This window comes from Equus przewalskii, chromosome 31, assembly GCF_037783145.1.
Source record: "Equus przewalskii isolate Varuska chromosome 31, EquPr2, whole genome shotgun sequence".
Taxonomy (NCBI): domain Eukaryota; kingdom Metazoa; phylum Chordata; class Mammalia; order Perissodactyla; family Equidae; genus Equus; species Equus przewalskii.
Window position 1 is genome coordinate 16,193,379 of NC_091861.1, and position 14,758 is coordinate 16,208,136.

General features: G+C 38.5%; 1 protein-coding gene across 1 annotated transcript in view; it reads left to right on the forward strand.

The window, feature by feature from the left end:
• USH2A (usherin) overlaps positions 1–14,758 on the forward strand; it is a 746,622-nt gene that overhangs the window by 325,433 nt on the left and 406,431 nt on the right. The window contains exons 27-30 of the mRNA XM_070602521.1: positions 950–1,223; positions 6,282–6,485; positions 6,608–6,688; positions 9,284–9,478. Of these exons, the coding sequence (XP_070458622.1) occupies positions 950–1,223; positions 6,282–6,485; positions 6,608–6,688; positions 9,284–9,478 (754 nt within the window). The remainder of the gene's footprint in view (positions 1–949; positions 1,224–6,281; positions 6,486–6,607; positions 6,689–9,283; positions 9,479–14,758) is intronic.

A 14,758-nucleotide genomic window follows, 5' to 3' on the forward strand; every position in this document is an offset into this window, starting at 1 on the left:
GCTTCTCCTATTAGTGTAGTTATTGGGAACAGTGCTTATCTTGGAGCTGCAGGTTCATGGAACACAGTTGGGAGCTCAATATTTAGAGAATGAATGGATGGATAAATTAATGACTGCTTTTGCCCCATGTACTTCACGAAGATGATATTTACATAGAAAAAGTAACAATTTTTATCTGGCATTGCTTAATTTGTTTCAAATATCCTGTGGTCGCTGATTTGACTTCTAACAAAAACATCGTGGGTAAAATAATTGTCATGTAACATTTTGAAGGAAAACAGCTGGAGGCATTTCCTTTACCACGAAAATCTGGGTAAATATGTTTGTATTAGAAAATGGCACCTTGATCTAAAAGAATGGACATAGAAGCAATCATGTTAGTTAGAGATTTAGGATAATAAAACTGAAATATTGAATCAAAACACATCTTACAAATTTGAAATTGAGTTCACCAACCAGTTAAAATAAGCTTAATCAGGCTTGACATTTCATTTTCTTATTGTCTTGTCATATTTTTCCCCCAAATTAAATTGATATGTGAAGTAGTGTTTTCTCATTTTCTAAAAACTCAAATAAAAATAGAGTCATAGTTCAAACTATTCTGCTCTCTTTAGTCATTCAATTACTTATGCTAGCATTTAATCTTTTATCTCTGTTGCACAGCCCCCCCAAAAAAGTTTCTACCTACATAATATTGCGTCACATCTTATAATCATTATTGGGTATGAATTTGTTTGACTCAATACAATATTCTTCATGTTGGTTAGAAGCTTGCAAAGTACTTCATTATACGTTACTCCAGTTCTGCTTAGAATAAAGTGGAACATTTTTATGAAGTGCTTTCAGGGAAATTTCTTGCTTTTCTTCGAGAAATTGACCTTCTGCTCTCCCGAACTGCCTTTCTGCAGTCTTTTTATATACCTATTTTCTTTTTTAATATGAAATACAGATAGAACTGAAGAATGGAATATTGAGCTTCCGGTTAAATACCAGTCTTACTTTGACACAAGTGGATCTATGGCTGGGACTGTCCTATTGTGATGGAAAGTGGAATAAAGTGATTATTAAAAAGGAAGGCTCCGTCATATCGGCAAGCATGAATGAACTGATGGAGCGTGTGTCAGAGTCCAGAGCCCAGCCACTGATGGTAAATTCCCCAGTCTATGTGGGAGGAACCCCACAGGAGCTGCAAGACTCTTATAAGCATCTGAGCTTGGAACAAGGTAAACTCCGTCTGGCGGATTTCCCAAACTGATGCAGCCCTGGTCCTACTAGGTTTGAGTGGTTCTGTGTTTCAAGATATAGCAATAGAATCAGGCTGAAAGCAACACCCACTCACCCTTTCGGTGGAGAATTTTAAGCTCTAAAAAAAAAAAATCACAGAGGCTGGACTGGTGGTGTAGTGATTAAGTTCACGTGCTCTGCTTCAGCGGCCTGAGGTTTGTGGGTTCAGATCCTGGGCACAGACCTAATCTCCGCTCATTAAGCCGTGCTTTGGCGGCATCCCACACACAAAATAGAGGGAGATTGGCACAGATGTAGCTCATGGCCAATCTTTCTCAGAAAAAAGAAAAAAAAACACAGAACACTTCTTCAAATAGTTTTGTGTGTTGCCCTTAAGAGTACGCCCTTATACCTATTTATAATCAATATATTTATGCTAACTGTCTTCAAAAAATATAATTGTATTTAATATATATAATTTATTTCATCATATATTTTCCTTGAGAACACATGTGGTTCTGGTTTTCTTGAATATTGATGATTATCTGTATTTACAGATTAAAAACATAGGTTGGTGTGCACAACTGGGAAAAATGGCATTAAATTCACTGGGGTATTTTTTTCTGAATAAATGTTGTCTCCATGCATTTCAGTGGAGCTCTCATGCAGCAACGAATATGAAAGGGTGAATTCAGTTGAATTTCAGATGTACTTGTGAAAAATCTATATATCACTGATTATTAATAACCATCATGGAAAGGAAAAATTCATGAATGTATGACTTGTAACTAAAGCAAGCATTTAGCTCATATAATGAGTTTGAACAGAATCAAAGAAAAAAAGAACTCATGTAACTCATAGCATTTAATTTATATAATAAGTTTGAACATAATTCGGGAAATTATTAATTTAAAAAGGCTAACAGTAGCTGAGTGCATACTATGTACCAGTAATGGTTCTAAGAGTTTTATGTGAGAATAAGTGAGTTCGTCCTTCAGAGCAAGCATATGAGTTAGGTTCTTATTACGCATATCACCATTTTACAGATGAGGAAACTGAAGAGCAGAGAGGAAAATAACTTGCTCAAGGTCACATGCCTAGTAAGCAGACAGCAAGCTTGTCTGCCTCAGGCAGCCTGGTGTCAAAGTCCACTCTCATTATAATCCAGTGTTCTCTATTATGGGCATGCACCACTCTTCCTTCTCTGTAAAGTGGGGAAGGCACAGAAACATCCAGCTTCTGACAGAGCTTGCTCCCATGTAGAAAAATGTTCTCTACAGATTTCAAACTCTATGCACCGCGAATGGTTAAAATTTCTACAAAGCGATCTTTGCCTATTTGGTAAGTACATAAAGATTTAAATGCCTTTGAATAGAAAATATATGGCAAGCTCTAAGGAGACTTTTAGAAGGGTACTACTAAGGAGTTAATGAATATCTGGGGTGTAAGACAGTAATGACATTTTCAAGGCACTTAAGATGTAACAGCAGCTAAAAATATTACATTCATATAAGGGCTTCTCTTGGTTTTCAGGTTTTTGAGGTTAGAAAGCACTTGAAACCTCTTTATATGAGCAAGATTACTTGATCCTGTTTACATCTAGGAAAAAACCCTGCCTATCAAGCGTTATACTTTCGAAGTACGCCCAAACCCCTTATTATGATGGTCCTAGAGACATGGCTGAAACTGGAATTGTAAGATGACAATGATAGAAGTTTAAAACATCAATATAGACGCAAAAGGAATAATCTATGCTGTGACTAAGTCTATGATACTTAAGGACATTTTATTTATGGATAATACTAAATTTTTATCATTGCAGCATCATCCATATCAGTGGTTCTTAAACCACTGATAAAATATTGAAGTGTAGTAAGAACTCAACATAGTAAGAACTTAATAAAATTAGCTATTATTATCATGATTACTATTCAAGATACATTGGAATAGCCTGGAAAGGTTATTAAAAAATGCAGATTTTATGATCCTATCACCTAAGATTCTGACTCAGATGCTTTGAGCGACACTGATCTATCTAAGTAAGCACATGTTTTAGACAGTGATCAGGAGAGTATTAATACAGACGTGCTGCATGCATGTAGTAAATTGCAATTAAAATTAATCATGTTCATTTACTGGATTTTTTTTCAATGTGCTATCAACAGTCTAAAAAATCTCTCTGTGCTTCTCAATTAGCACCTTTTTTCAGAGGCTCTCTTTGTGGTCATATTAGTGCTGTTTTCTTTCTTATCCATTAATGTTGTAATCTTCCTTTGAATCAAATGCAAATCAGTTTTGCTCTGTGTTTTGGAAATGCTGGGCAACATCATTTGCTGAGGATGTACCACCTCACATCGTGGGTATTGATCTTACAACTATTACTTGGGACTGTCGCTAGCCTCAAGGTTGGGAGAGAGTGGGCCATGGCACATGGTATCACAGGTTATGCCCTGCCCAAAGCTCTGAGCAGAGAGGGCAGGAATTGGGGCTGAAAGCCAGCCTTCCTGCCAGCCCAGGTGCCCCAGTGCTGGGCTGCCTCCTCCAGAAGGACCATTGTCTTTCTGATTTGTCAACCCAGAGTTCTGGGCCACCTTGTAGTTGTTTGGAGCCCTGGGGGTGAGGATAGGGCTGGGAATATTTTGATTCTCACAAATCAAAATTTGAAGAAAGAAAGAAGATGCCCAGTCCTCCCAAAGACAATTGCTTTCCCCTCTTCTTGTCCTCACACCCCAATAAAATTTTGAAGTAGTTGGGAATATTTCCAGTGGGAGTATTTCTGGTGGTGCAGAGTCAGAAGAATAGTGTAAACTTCATTTGACAAAACTCTCTGCCCTCCCTAGGGAGAACACAGGGAAGACCCCCTCCCCCCAGTAGAAATCACACGTCTTCACCTCCAAGGCCTGAGGCCAGAGTCCCACTTCCTACAAGAATTAGTACTGACAAACGTCATCCTATAACTCTCTGGACCTTTTTCTTTATCCCCAGAATGAAGGAAGACTATCTCTGTGGCCTTTTCCAAATTTAAAATTCCATCTTGTGATTTTATTTTTAAGACATTTCTTTTTTTTTTTACTTTTTTAATTGGAGCAAAATATACATACATAAAATTTACCATCTTAACCTTTTTTTTCTTTTGCTGAGGAAGATTCCCCCTGAGCTAACATCTGTTGCCAATCTTCCTCTCTTTTGCTTTCTTTGAGGAAGATTAACTCTGAGCTAACCTCTGTGCCAATCTTCCTGTATTTTGTATGTGGGTCACCACCAAAGCATGGCTGACAAGTGGTGTAGGTCTGTGCCTGAGATCTGAACCTGTGAACCTGGGCTGCCAAAGTGGAGAGTGCTGAATTTAACCACTATACCATGGGGCCAGCCCCCATCTTAACCATTTTTAAGGATATGGTTCAGTGGCATTTAGTACATTCATATTGTTATGCAACCATCACCACCACCCCTCCCCAGAACTCTTTCCATCTTGCAAAACTGAGACTCTGTACCCCTTAAACAGTAATAGAACATTTCGCATAACAGCAGCTAGATGTTGGCCAAAGCCACTTTTCCACAGTTCACATTTTGTTGATAGAAAAACTGAGAACAGAGAAGTTAGATAACTCAGCTCTATGCCGTCGGAAAATTACTGCTGGTAAGAATTCTTAGCTTCTGAATCTTCAAGCAGATGCTTTTATATTGAGCTTCATTGCTTTCAATTCACTCAACTTATTGAGTGTCTACTGTGTGTTCGAGATAGACTAGCAGTATTGATCAGGCAGGCCTAAAGGAATGTGAATCATATAGCAAAGGCATTTAAAAGAAAATAGGCTGCAACTTAATGTGTTAGAAGACATAATAAGACATCGTATAAATGCTGGAGAGAACAATATGGTCATTGTTGCTATTAACTTATTTTACTGTTAAACGTTGTGCTATATTTTATTTCCATTTCCTGATGATGTGCTTTCATCTTGAAAAGAGCTAATCATGTGTCTGGGGCTTTTCAAACTTGACCGGGTTTTGTTCAGAAAGACAGTGTGTGTGCTCCAGCAATCTCAGCCTCAGTCGGTTTTGTCCCTTCCTTTACAATTTTGTGCAGTTTTCTGAGCAGAGGACTGCCAAAACTTGTTGAGCTGATCTCTCTTTCCACAAAATAGCATGTAATTCAAAGCAACTGCTATTCCCTGGCTGACTGGATGCCCTATGGTTCTCTCACAAAAAAGCAGTGCGTCTTTCAAATCTGTTTCCTCCACATTCTCTGTTAAACGTCACACAACTGTGCTGCAATCTGGTCGCTCTAAAGTCAACTGGGTAGGATGCACATCCAAGGAAACCTCCAGGTATTGTCACTGCCTTAGCTGAATCTGGTCCTTGTCATGGTGATATCAATGTCAAATTGGGGACCATTTTGTGTACTTAGGATTATGGAACTCAGTGAAAATGGGGGAGCACAGTGATAGCTCCTCCACATGCTGATTCTACTAGGACTTACTTCTCCATCTCTGAAATGATTATGATGGAATTCACGGCAATAGCTCAGGACTCTAGTATATTTTGAAACTATATTCTCACTCCCGCTATCCTGCATAATATCATCAAAGGGTATTTTTTCCCCCAATGAGCTTGTTGAGTAATTATGGTATGTCAACTATTATTTTTTGGCACTTAAACACTGACTTATATAGGTAACTTAATTCTCCAGAATTGAGGGACATGGGGGTACCCCCACCCTAATGTGCAGTTGCCTAGATTTTATTTCATGAGAATATACAGGAGAAAATGTGGACCTAAAGAGGTATAATAAATACTTTCTGTTGAATTATAATGATCAATTTATCTATCTTTTCAAAATAACATAAATATAAATATTTTTCTCGTGACAAGTTAGCCTGATAAAAAGCAAGAAGAGGCATAAGGGATTTCCTAAATGAGACTTGAAAGTTGAAACACTGCCTCTAAAGCACCCCCCCCCCCCACCTCATCAAAACGTAGGACTGCAGAGGACAAAAATGATTGGTAATTAATGACTCCAGCTCTTTATGTGATACTAATCCCTTACTATTTGCTAGGTTTCGGTGGCTGCATGAAAGATGTTAAATTTGCACGGGGTGCTGTCGTTAACTTGGCATCTGTGTCCAGCAGTGCTGTCAGAGTCAATCTGGATGGATGCCTATCAACTGACAGCACTGTTAACTGCAGGGGAAATGACTCCATCCTGGTTTACCAGGGAAAGGAGCGGCGTGTTTATGAGAGCGGTCTCCAGCCTTTTACAGGTAAGGTGGAGGGGCTCCAAATTAGATGTTATGTCTCTTCATCCTGTCTTCCCTTCCTGCCAGCCCTCGATGAGTCACTATGAGTAATATTTTAATCTTTCTACTTCTTATGTCCATTTAAGAATACCTGTATCGAGTGATGGCCTCACATGAAGGAGGTTCTGTATATAGCGATTGGAGTCGGGGACGGACAACTGGAGCAGGTAAATAGTATTTCTATTGAATTGTATATGTGCGCATGCATGCACAGGTTTGTGCATACGTGTTTATGCATGTAAAGAAAAGGAAAGACTACTACCATGAAGCGAGTAGTGTGCTTGTAATCTAGGGACAGAGCAGGCCTTGGTTTGCAAATGTATTTGTCAAGGGCTAAAATCCTGAGTAAATCAGTCCTTTTGATTTTTCAAGTACTCAGTAAGTATTTGCTCAGGCTTGATTCCTTCCTCTTCCGATGCAGAAGGAAGTTCAAGTTGCCTTAAGGATTTAATAGACCTGTATCTACAGTAATATATCTAAGGACAGGAAACCTTTGCAGACTGCGTAGACCCCAGGAAGCTGAAGTCAAGATTACCTTTGGGTGGGGTGGCACCTCTTGCCTCTCCCTTGCGGAGAGTGCATCTGAAACCCACACCCTGGTTGGAAGCAGATGTCTTTTCCCACCATGGCAGATGCTTGCCATGGTGTTGACTATTAGGATCTTAGAATGACTCTCCCAGGATAGAGATTGCTGATTGGTCTAATTTTTTTGAGTTGGAGGAAAACAACGAGGAGATACAATACATTAGATCTAGTCTCAGACAACCCATCTCTAGGTGCTTTGTACTTCTGACAATGACCAAAATGTCTTCACACAACACCATCACATGAAGGCATATATCACAGAAAGTTTTGTGAATCAGTAGCCTTCTACCATTTTGGGTCAAATATTTGTCAGAAAAGCCAATACGTTTTCCTATGATTGCCACTTATGTCTCTGGAAGAAAGTTTATCCTTAGCAAGTCATAATTTGTCTAAAGATATGTTTTTCACCAAGATGCCCTCTCTTACTTCTTATCAACAATGGGTTACTAACCAGCCATTCTTTGAGGAATCTTGTTAATCTAAAACATAATTAAATATCCAGTGGGCTACCAAGAATAATTTTCAAAGCTCTCTGCCTACAGATTTTCCAGAAGAGGACAACTTGACACTTCTCCAGGATGATTTAATTGATCATTTATTTATGGGCAAGACAATAGCTGAATGATCTCTTACAGTTCTTTTCAACTTCACAACTTGGAGAAAGCTCTGATATAAAATATTCATTTGTTACTGACATGTCCTCTGCCCCTATTTCACACTCTTCTACTTTATTAACAAACACCTATAAAGCCTGCTTTCAGCCTAATTCAGCCACATAAATAGGCGTCTAGAAAGTGCATCACTTACAGAGCTTAACAGTCTCCATTTTGAGTACCACTGAGAAAGTATGCAAATAGACCTCTGAATTTATAGCAATGATCTGACCACAAAGTCTGATGCCATAAATTCATATTTACAATCTGACCACAACACTGAGCAGCTACATGCTCCCAAGGGTTGGAGAATAATTGCACTATTTAATTATTTTTGAGTCAGTTTTGTTCTGTCCCTTATGAGAAGACCATCTGTTAGACAGTCCTGTACTTTGCCCTGTACCACATTTCAGAACTAATAAAATCAACATCACTCCCATTGTCCCTTTCCTTGCAACTTGATTGTGTGGCCTGTGTGTTTTCTATCGATGCCTGTGGTGTTTTAACTGCACAGACGGTGGTCCTTCATCTCTGTGCTTCCTCTCATCCTTTATATCCACTTTGTTTTGCTGGAAACTGTCCTATTTTGTTGGCCTGAACAGTAAAGTCAGAGAAGGAGGATATTTGATGTGGGAAAACCAGAGTGATCCTCCATCGACGGAGCTCAGGAGTCCGTGAGAGTGAGAACGGGTCTCTCATCCATCATCCTGCCGTGGCATTCCTTGGGCTTTTTCTCAGTGTCCCCAGTGCAGTCAGTTGTGATGAAGTTGTTACTGATCAGAACTGTAGAAACATCTAATAAATAGTTAAAGGTGATGGATTTTTAAAATCAGGGGACCCGGCGTATGAGGTTTTGCAATTCCTTTAAACTTCCTCATTTCACGTTATTGTTTTGTGGTATTCGGAAGAAAATATCTCTGAACGTGATTTTGTATAATCTCAAGGGCACTGGCTCCTCTACCCCCCAAAATGAAATTAGCAATGTATCCCGTATGTCATATCTGATAGAACTTTGCTTTTTTAAAATCATTTTGGAAAACACTTGAATTTGGAAAATGAGATCACACATTCAAACACAATACAATCACATTTGTGATATTTTTTGGCTAATACATTGAAGATATAAAAATGTCAAACCACTGTGTATAATAACAGTCTAATTATCTTGCTTCAAAGAGGTACATCATTATATTGTTTGAACTTGTTATCTGCCTACCATCCACCTCTTTCTTTATGAGTGATGTTTAAAACATGTCGGATACGTTAAATGTTTTTGGAAAACCTGGACTAGACTTGAAAGAACGTTATGTCGATGGAGTTTTGATGGTTTTGAAATATCGCTTAAACTGAATGGCTCAAGATGTGCAGTCGTATTAAATCAATGCTGAAAAGTTACAACTCTAATAAATTGTATTTATGCTAATGGTTGAGTCTGATTTACGGCAGCCATTAAAAGTGAAGAATAGGGGCAATAGTCTTCTCAGAACTGCCATTTTCTCTACTTTCTCTTTTATTCTTTCACAGCTCCGCAAAGTGTGCCAACTCCCTCAAGAGTCCACAGCATAAACGGATATAGCATTGAGGTGACCTGGGATGAACCTGTCATGGTTAGAGGTGTAATTGAGAAGTACATTCTGAAAGCTTACAGTCAGGAAGGTCCCCATCCACTGCGCATGCCCTCTGCCAGCTCTGAGTTTGTCAATAACAGCACCCTCACAGGTAAAGGCGATTCCTTAAGGAGTAGATCTTATTAATTTTCTTTTTGTTTTGACTTTAAATAAAAACATTCTTCAAGGTTTTATTTCCAAATATGGTAAATATTCATACGCTTTGCCTGGTTAAAAACAATAAGAATTGTCTAATAAGATGAAAGCCTGTATCCATCTAGGAAGAAAAGAATAATTCTATAATATGATGGGTTCTTATGGATAGCTTCATTACAAGGTTGATATTCACTCCATCTCCAAAAGATGAGGTCACAGGTGGCTATAGCCCTTAACACTCCCTAGACATCTTTTAGGGATCTAGTTTCTACATACAGGACCAGCTTATCTATTTCACCATGCAAAAATTTACTCTTTGGGACTCGCCCAAATTCACAGCACCATTATTTATTGTGAAATTGTTGATTAAACCTAATTATATCAGGGTGGAAGAATGAGTATTAGTGCATCGGCAGTTTGACTGGCAAAGCAGTGAATCAATTTCTCACAGATTGCAGTGGAATATACTCAAGCATGTAACACACATGTCCTGTTCTTGAACTTATGCGCAGGTAGACAGCGGTTTTCAGCTTCATGAAATGTTAAAGCCCATTTAAATAGAAAGTCAAATTTAAGCCTTTGACCAAAAAAAAAGTAAAATGCATCAACGCATTTGAAAGAAAAAGACGTTTTTTCCCCCGTCAAAGAATTTTATAATTTGAAAATTTATATGGATTTTAGAATAGCCTTAATTAGCTTTCTAACACATCTCTTGGTCAACCCCCTCAAACCTTCACTTCCTTTTATAGATTCCTTAGAATCTGCAGCCCAAATGTCCAACCATTTTTATAAAAACCTCGTATCTCCCACTTCATTCTTCCCTATTTTATACACCTGATAAAAACCCAACCTGCTGCAGCCCACACTTTGCTTTGGCCCAGGTTGTACTTTGCAGCAAAGTGGGCTGGAAAAAAACAAGCAGTCTGTCACTAAAAATTCTCAATCCCCATTTTCAAATGGTCTCAGTAATGACACCAATACTACCCCATTTCTGTAATAAACTCCTTCTCCCATTCTCCTTGTTGAATACTTTATATTTTTCCAAGTTATCTAAATGCTAACCTCCCTTCCTCATCCCACTCAAATGATGATCTTTTATATTAGATTATCTTAGACACCAGAGAAGAAACAGAATCCATCATATAGGATTTCTGTCACTTTCTTACTACCAAATATATACATTAATTGCATTTTTCTGACTGATAGGGTTGTTATTAGGGGTTAAATGAATTAATGTATGCTGAAACATTTAAAATCATTTTTGGCATGTAATAGGCATTTACCACTATTATTTTCATTTTTATTTTTTAATTTGCTCTCTTTTTCCTTCCTGTTTGTACAGAGCTTCCCTTATTGTATCAAAAATAAAAATATTCAAAAGTCCTCTAGACCCCAATTCTTCCCACCTTTTCAGAGAGATCACTGAGTTTCTCTTCCTCTCACTTATACTTTTAAGCGCTCTCTCCACCGCAGTGTTTCACAGTGTGGTCCCAGGAGCAGCATCGACAGCATCACCTGGGACCTTGTTATTACTGCACGTTCGCCAGCCCACCCACACCTGCTTCATCAGCAACTCTGGGGGCAGAGCTCAGCCCTCCTTGTTTTAACACGCCCTCCTCCAGCCTCAGGCATGCCCAAGTTGGGAGCCAATGCCCAGCTGGCTTCTTCCCAGGATCGTTCAAACTCTATTAACTCTTTTTTTTTTTTTTTAAACATTGGCACCTGAGCTAACAACTGTTGCCAATCTTTTTTTTTTTCCTGCTTTATCTCCCTAAACCCTCCCCGCGGCCCCCCCACCCCCACCCCGGTACATAGTTGTATATCTTAGTTGTGGTTAGTTGTGGGTCCCTCTAGTTGTGGCATGTGGGACGCCACCTCAACGTGACCTGATGAGCAGCGCCATGTCCGCGCCCAGGATCTGAACCCTGGGCGGCCGCAGCGGGAACTTAGCCACTCGGCCATGGGGCCAGCCCCTCTATTAACTCTTAATTGTTAAATACAAACAAAACAATCACAACAATCTTTCTTTTATCTGAATCCCCTTCTAGCTATTGCTCCCTCATTCCTCTTCCCAGACTTTCTTCTAGCAAGAAGTATCTTGGATGTTATCCCCATGTCTTCACTTTCTCTGGCTTCTGCTCACTTGCCTTGCTAAGGACACCACCAACTTCCATGTTTACATATCTAAAGAACACTTTACAATCCTGGGCTTCGCTGCTCAACAGCATTCTAAACAGTGGATTTCTACCATTTCCTGAAATATTTCTTTTCTTCTATCACTCTTCTGTTTACCTCCTCGTTCTCAGCCCCTTTTCTAGATGTCCTTTGCTCACTGCTTCTGAAGCTCGACTCTACCTCTTGGAGAGCTTCAGGGTTTAGTCCCGAGCCCTTGACTCTTTCTCCTTTTCTTCTTTCCTACAGTCTTGTTCCAGGAAACATGTCAACTCCCATAGCATCAAATACCATGTAGACATTATTGACTCCTAAGTGCACGGCCCCACCTAGACCGCCAAATATGTGTAGCCAAAGGCATTTGGAAAAAGTATCATTTCCATTAGACATCTCACATTCTGCAAACTCAGCATACCCAAATCTGAACTCCTGTTCCTCCTGCATTCCCAATATCAATAAATGACAGCTCCAGCCACTCAGTGAATCAAACTTGAGAGTTATTCTTGACTTTTCATGTCCTCTTCCCACCTCATATTCATATTTGTTGATTCATTTTCCCAACTATGTGTTAAATTCTTCCATCTCTCCCCTTGTCTTCTGTCTAGGCTGATGTGGGGTTGGTGAGCCGAGGAGTCGAAAGAAGGATTTCTTGGACTCTCAAGATCTGGCGGTAGTGCTCTTTTATTTAGAGAATAGTGTGGAATAGCATGGGAACAGGACCCATGGGCAGTCACAGCTGCTGCTGGCATGGGGAGCTGCTGCTGCAAACATGGGTGGAGAGTAAGGCTAAATTTAAGGCATAAGTATGTGAGTTATCTCTTTACAAGACAAAGGAAAGAATATGTAAAATGTTAAAATAGTATCAGTGCAGATGGGATCTGGCTATTGGGTGGTCCTATAACTTTTAGATAAGAATCAAATCGGATTAAGTAAAGGCCAGAAGCCACCACCCTAAATACTATCTTCAGCTAAAGACAAAGGAGGATGTGGGGGTGGGGGTCAGTTACATGAGGTTGCCAGACAGTAACCAACTTAAGTCCTTGCCTTCCCCATTAAGAGTTTCTAGAGATAAGGTCATCTCCCTTCTTCCTGGCACAGAGAGGAGGCATCTTTACTGATGGAGGTTTCCCTTACAAATGTAAATGTTTCCCAACAAAGGGCAAGCAAACCCTGCTCCTCAGAGTTGCTTTTATTAAAGGTAACCAGCCCCCTTCTGATTTGCAGTTTTAAAAGTAACCAGCCTAAAATAATCCTCATCATAGGCCATATCACTACAAGCTCTTACCTGAACAACTACAATACTCTTCTTTTCATTGCTCTTTTTCATTACCTCCACCGTGGGTCTATCCCACAGAGCAATCAGCTATGATGTTCCTCTCCTCAGAATCCTTCAGTTGCTTCCCATTGCCTCTCTCCCATTCTCATTTTGTCTCAGCGTCTCCTCATTTTCTGGGTTTCCAACTTTTGTTGTTATAATTAATATGATTTTCTTAAAAGTCCATATGTAAATCTTTGGGGGATTTCCTGACAATGATAGTAGGATAAATCCCTTGAAATTGAACAACAGGGTCAAGGGCTCTTAAAGTATTGCACAATCTTGAACTTTAAAGTCAAGCAGACATTGATACAGATCTCTGCTACCTACCCTCCCTATGACTTTGGAGAAGTTGCTTATCCTCTTGGATCTCTCTTTAATATCTTAATCTACAAAATGGGAGAATAATATTTACCTTGGAAGAATACTCAAAATATTAAGCGATATGATATTGCAGCTCTAACGCTTTTTAGCTGTGTAACCTTGGCCAAATCAATAACATCTATGTGCTTCTGATTCCCTACAGGTAAAATGGGAGTAAAATAAAATAATTACCTACCTCATAGGATAGATGTGGGGATTAAATGAATCCACATATATGTAAAACACACAGAACAGCGCTTGACCATGAAATGCGCTGTATAAATGTGGCTATCATATGTCTGTAAAGTGTGTAATACAATCTTTAACAAATGGTAATCTCTCAACAAAGGACAATTATTTTTACACTGTCAAATATTTGCCAAAAATGCCATACAAATTACACTCCCTCCAGCAAGCAAAATGCAAGATTGTCCATTTTGTTTCATTCTAATTGACAAGTTTTACAGTTAAAAAAATATTACTAATTTTATATCACAATATCGTTTTGTTTATTCGACTGCTAGACACATTATCTATTTCCAACATTTACTGATCATTTGTACTTCTTTTTTGACATGCCTAGCTAGTTTCATCACCAATTTTTCTAACGAAGGATTCACATTTTTCTCATTGATTAAAGTATCTCTACATATGAAGAATGTTATACTTATTTTTGTCTTATGTGTTGCAAACCTCCTCGTTTCTCATTTTTCTATTATTTCAATTTGAATTTTTATGTACACATTATAAAAAACAATTTCTGTAGTTAACATAACAATTTTTTTAAACATTTAACTTTCTGTGGTAATTTGAAAACATCTATACTCTCCATTCAGGGTAGACTAATATTTATATTAGATATACCATATTGAGAATATATAATGCATATTCTTTGAGTTAGTAATTCTAAATTTGAGTTAGGATCAAATCAGAAACCAGAAGGAGAAAGGTTTTTTAAATTATACCAGTTCTCTCAAGATTCTGAAGGGCATGTAGGGAAAAGAGTGTCCCTACATTGAAAACCAGTCCAGTATGCTATTGGATGTTACTATAGGGCATGTCAAGCATGTGAATGAGGTACAGGGAGAAGAAAATTATAGAACCATCGACAAATTGTTATTTATTTTTATATACCCAACCTGTGAAAAACTAAGGAGAAAGTCTCAACTGTCAATGCAATTTTGTCAATTTCTCTTTGGGAAGCTTACTTTTTTTCATATTTTTCTTTTTCTTATTGCTTTTAAATTCATTATTTATATTTTAATCTTCAAAGTCACATCACTTTAGGTATATTTCTACAATGAGAATCTAGTTTGATTTGGTTTCATATTCCACTTGAAATTCTCTGTATTTTAGTAGGGTAGTTTAACTCATTCATGTTTATTT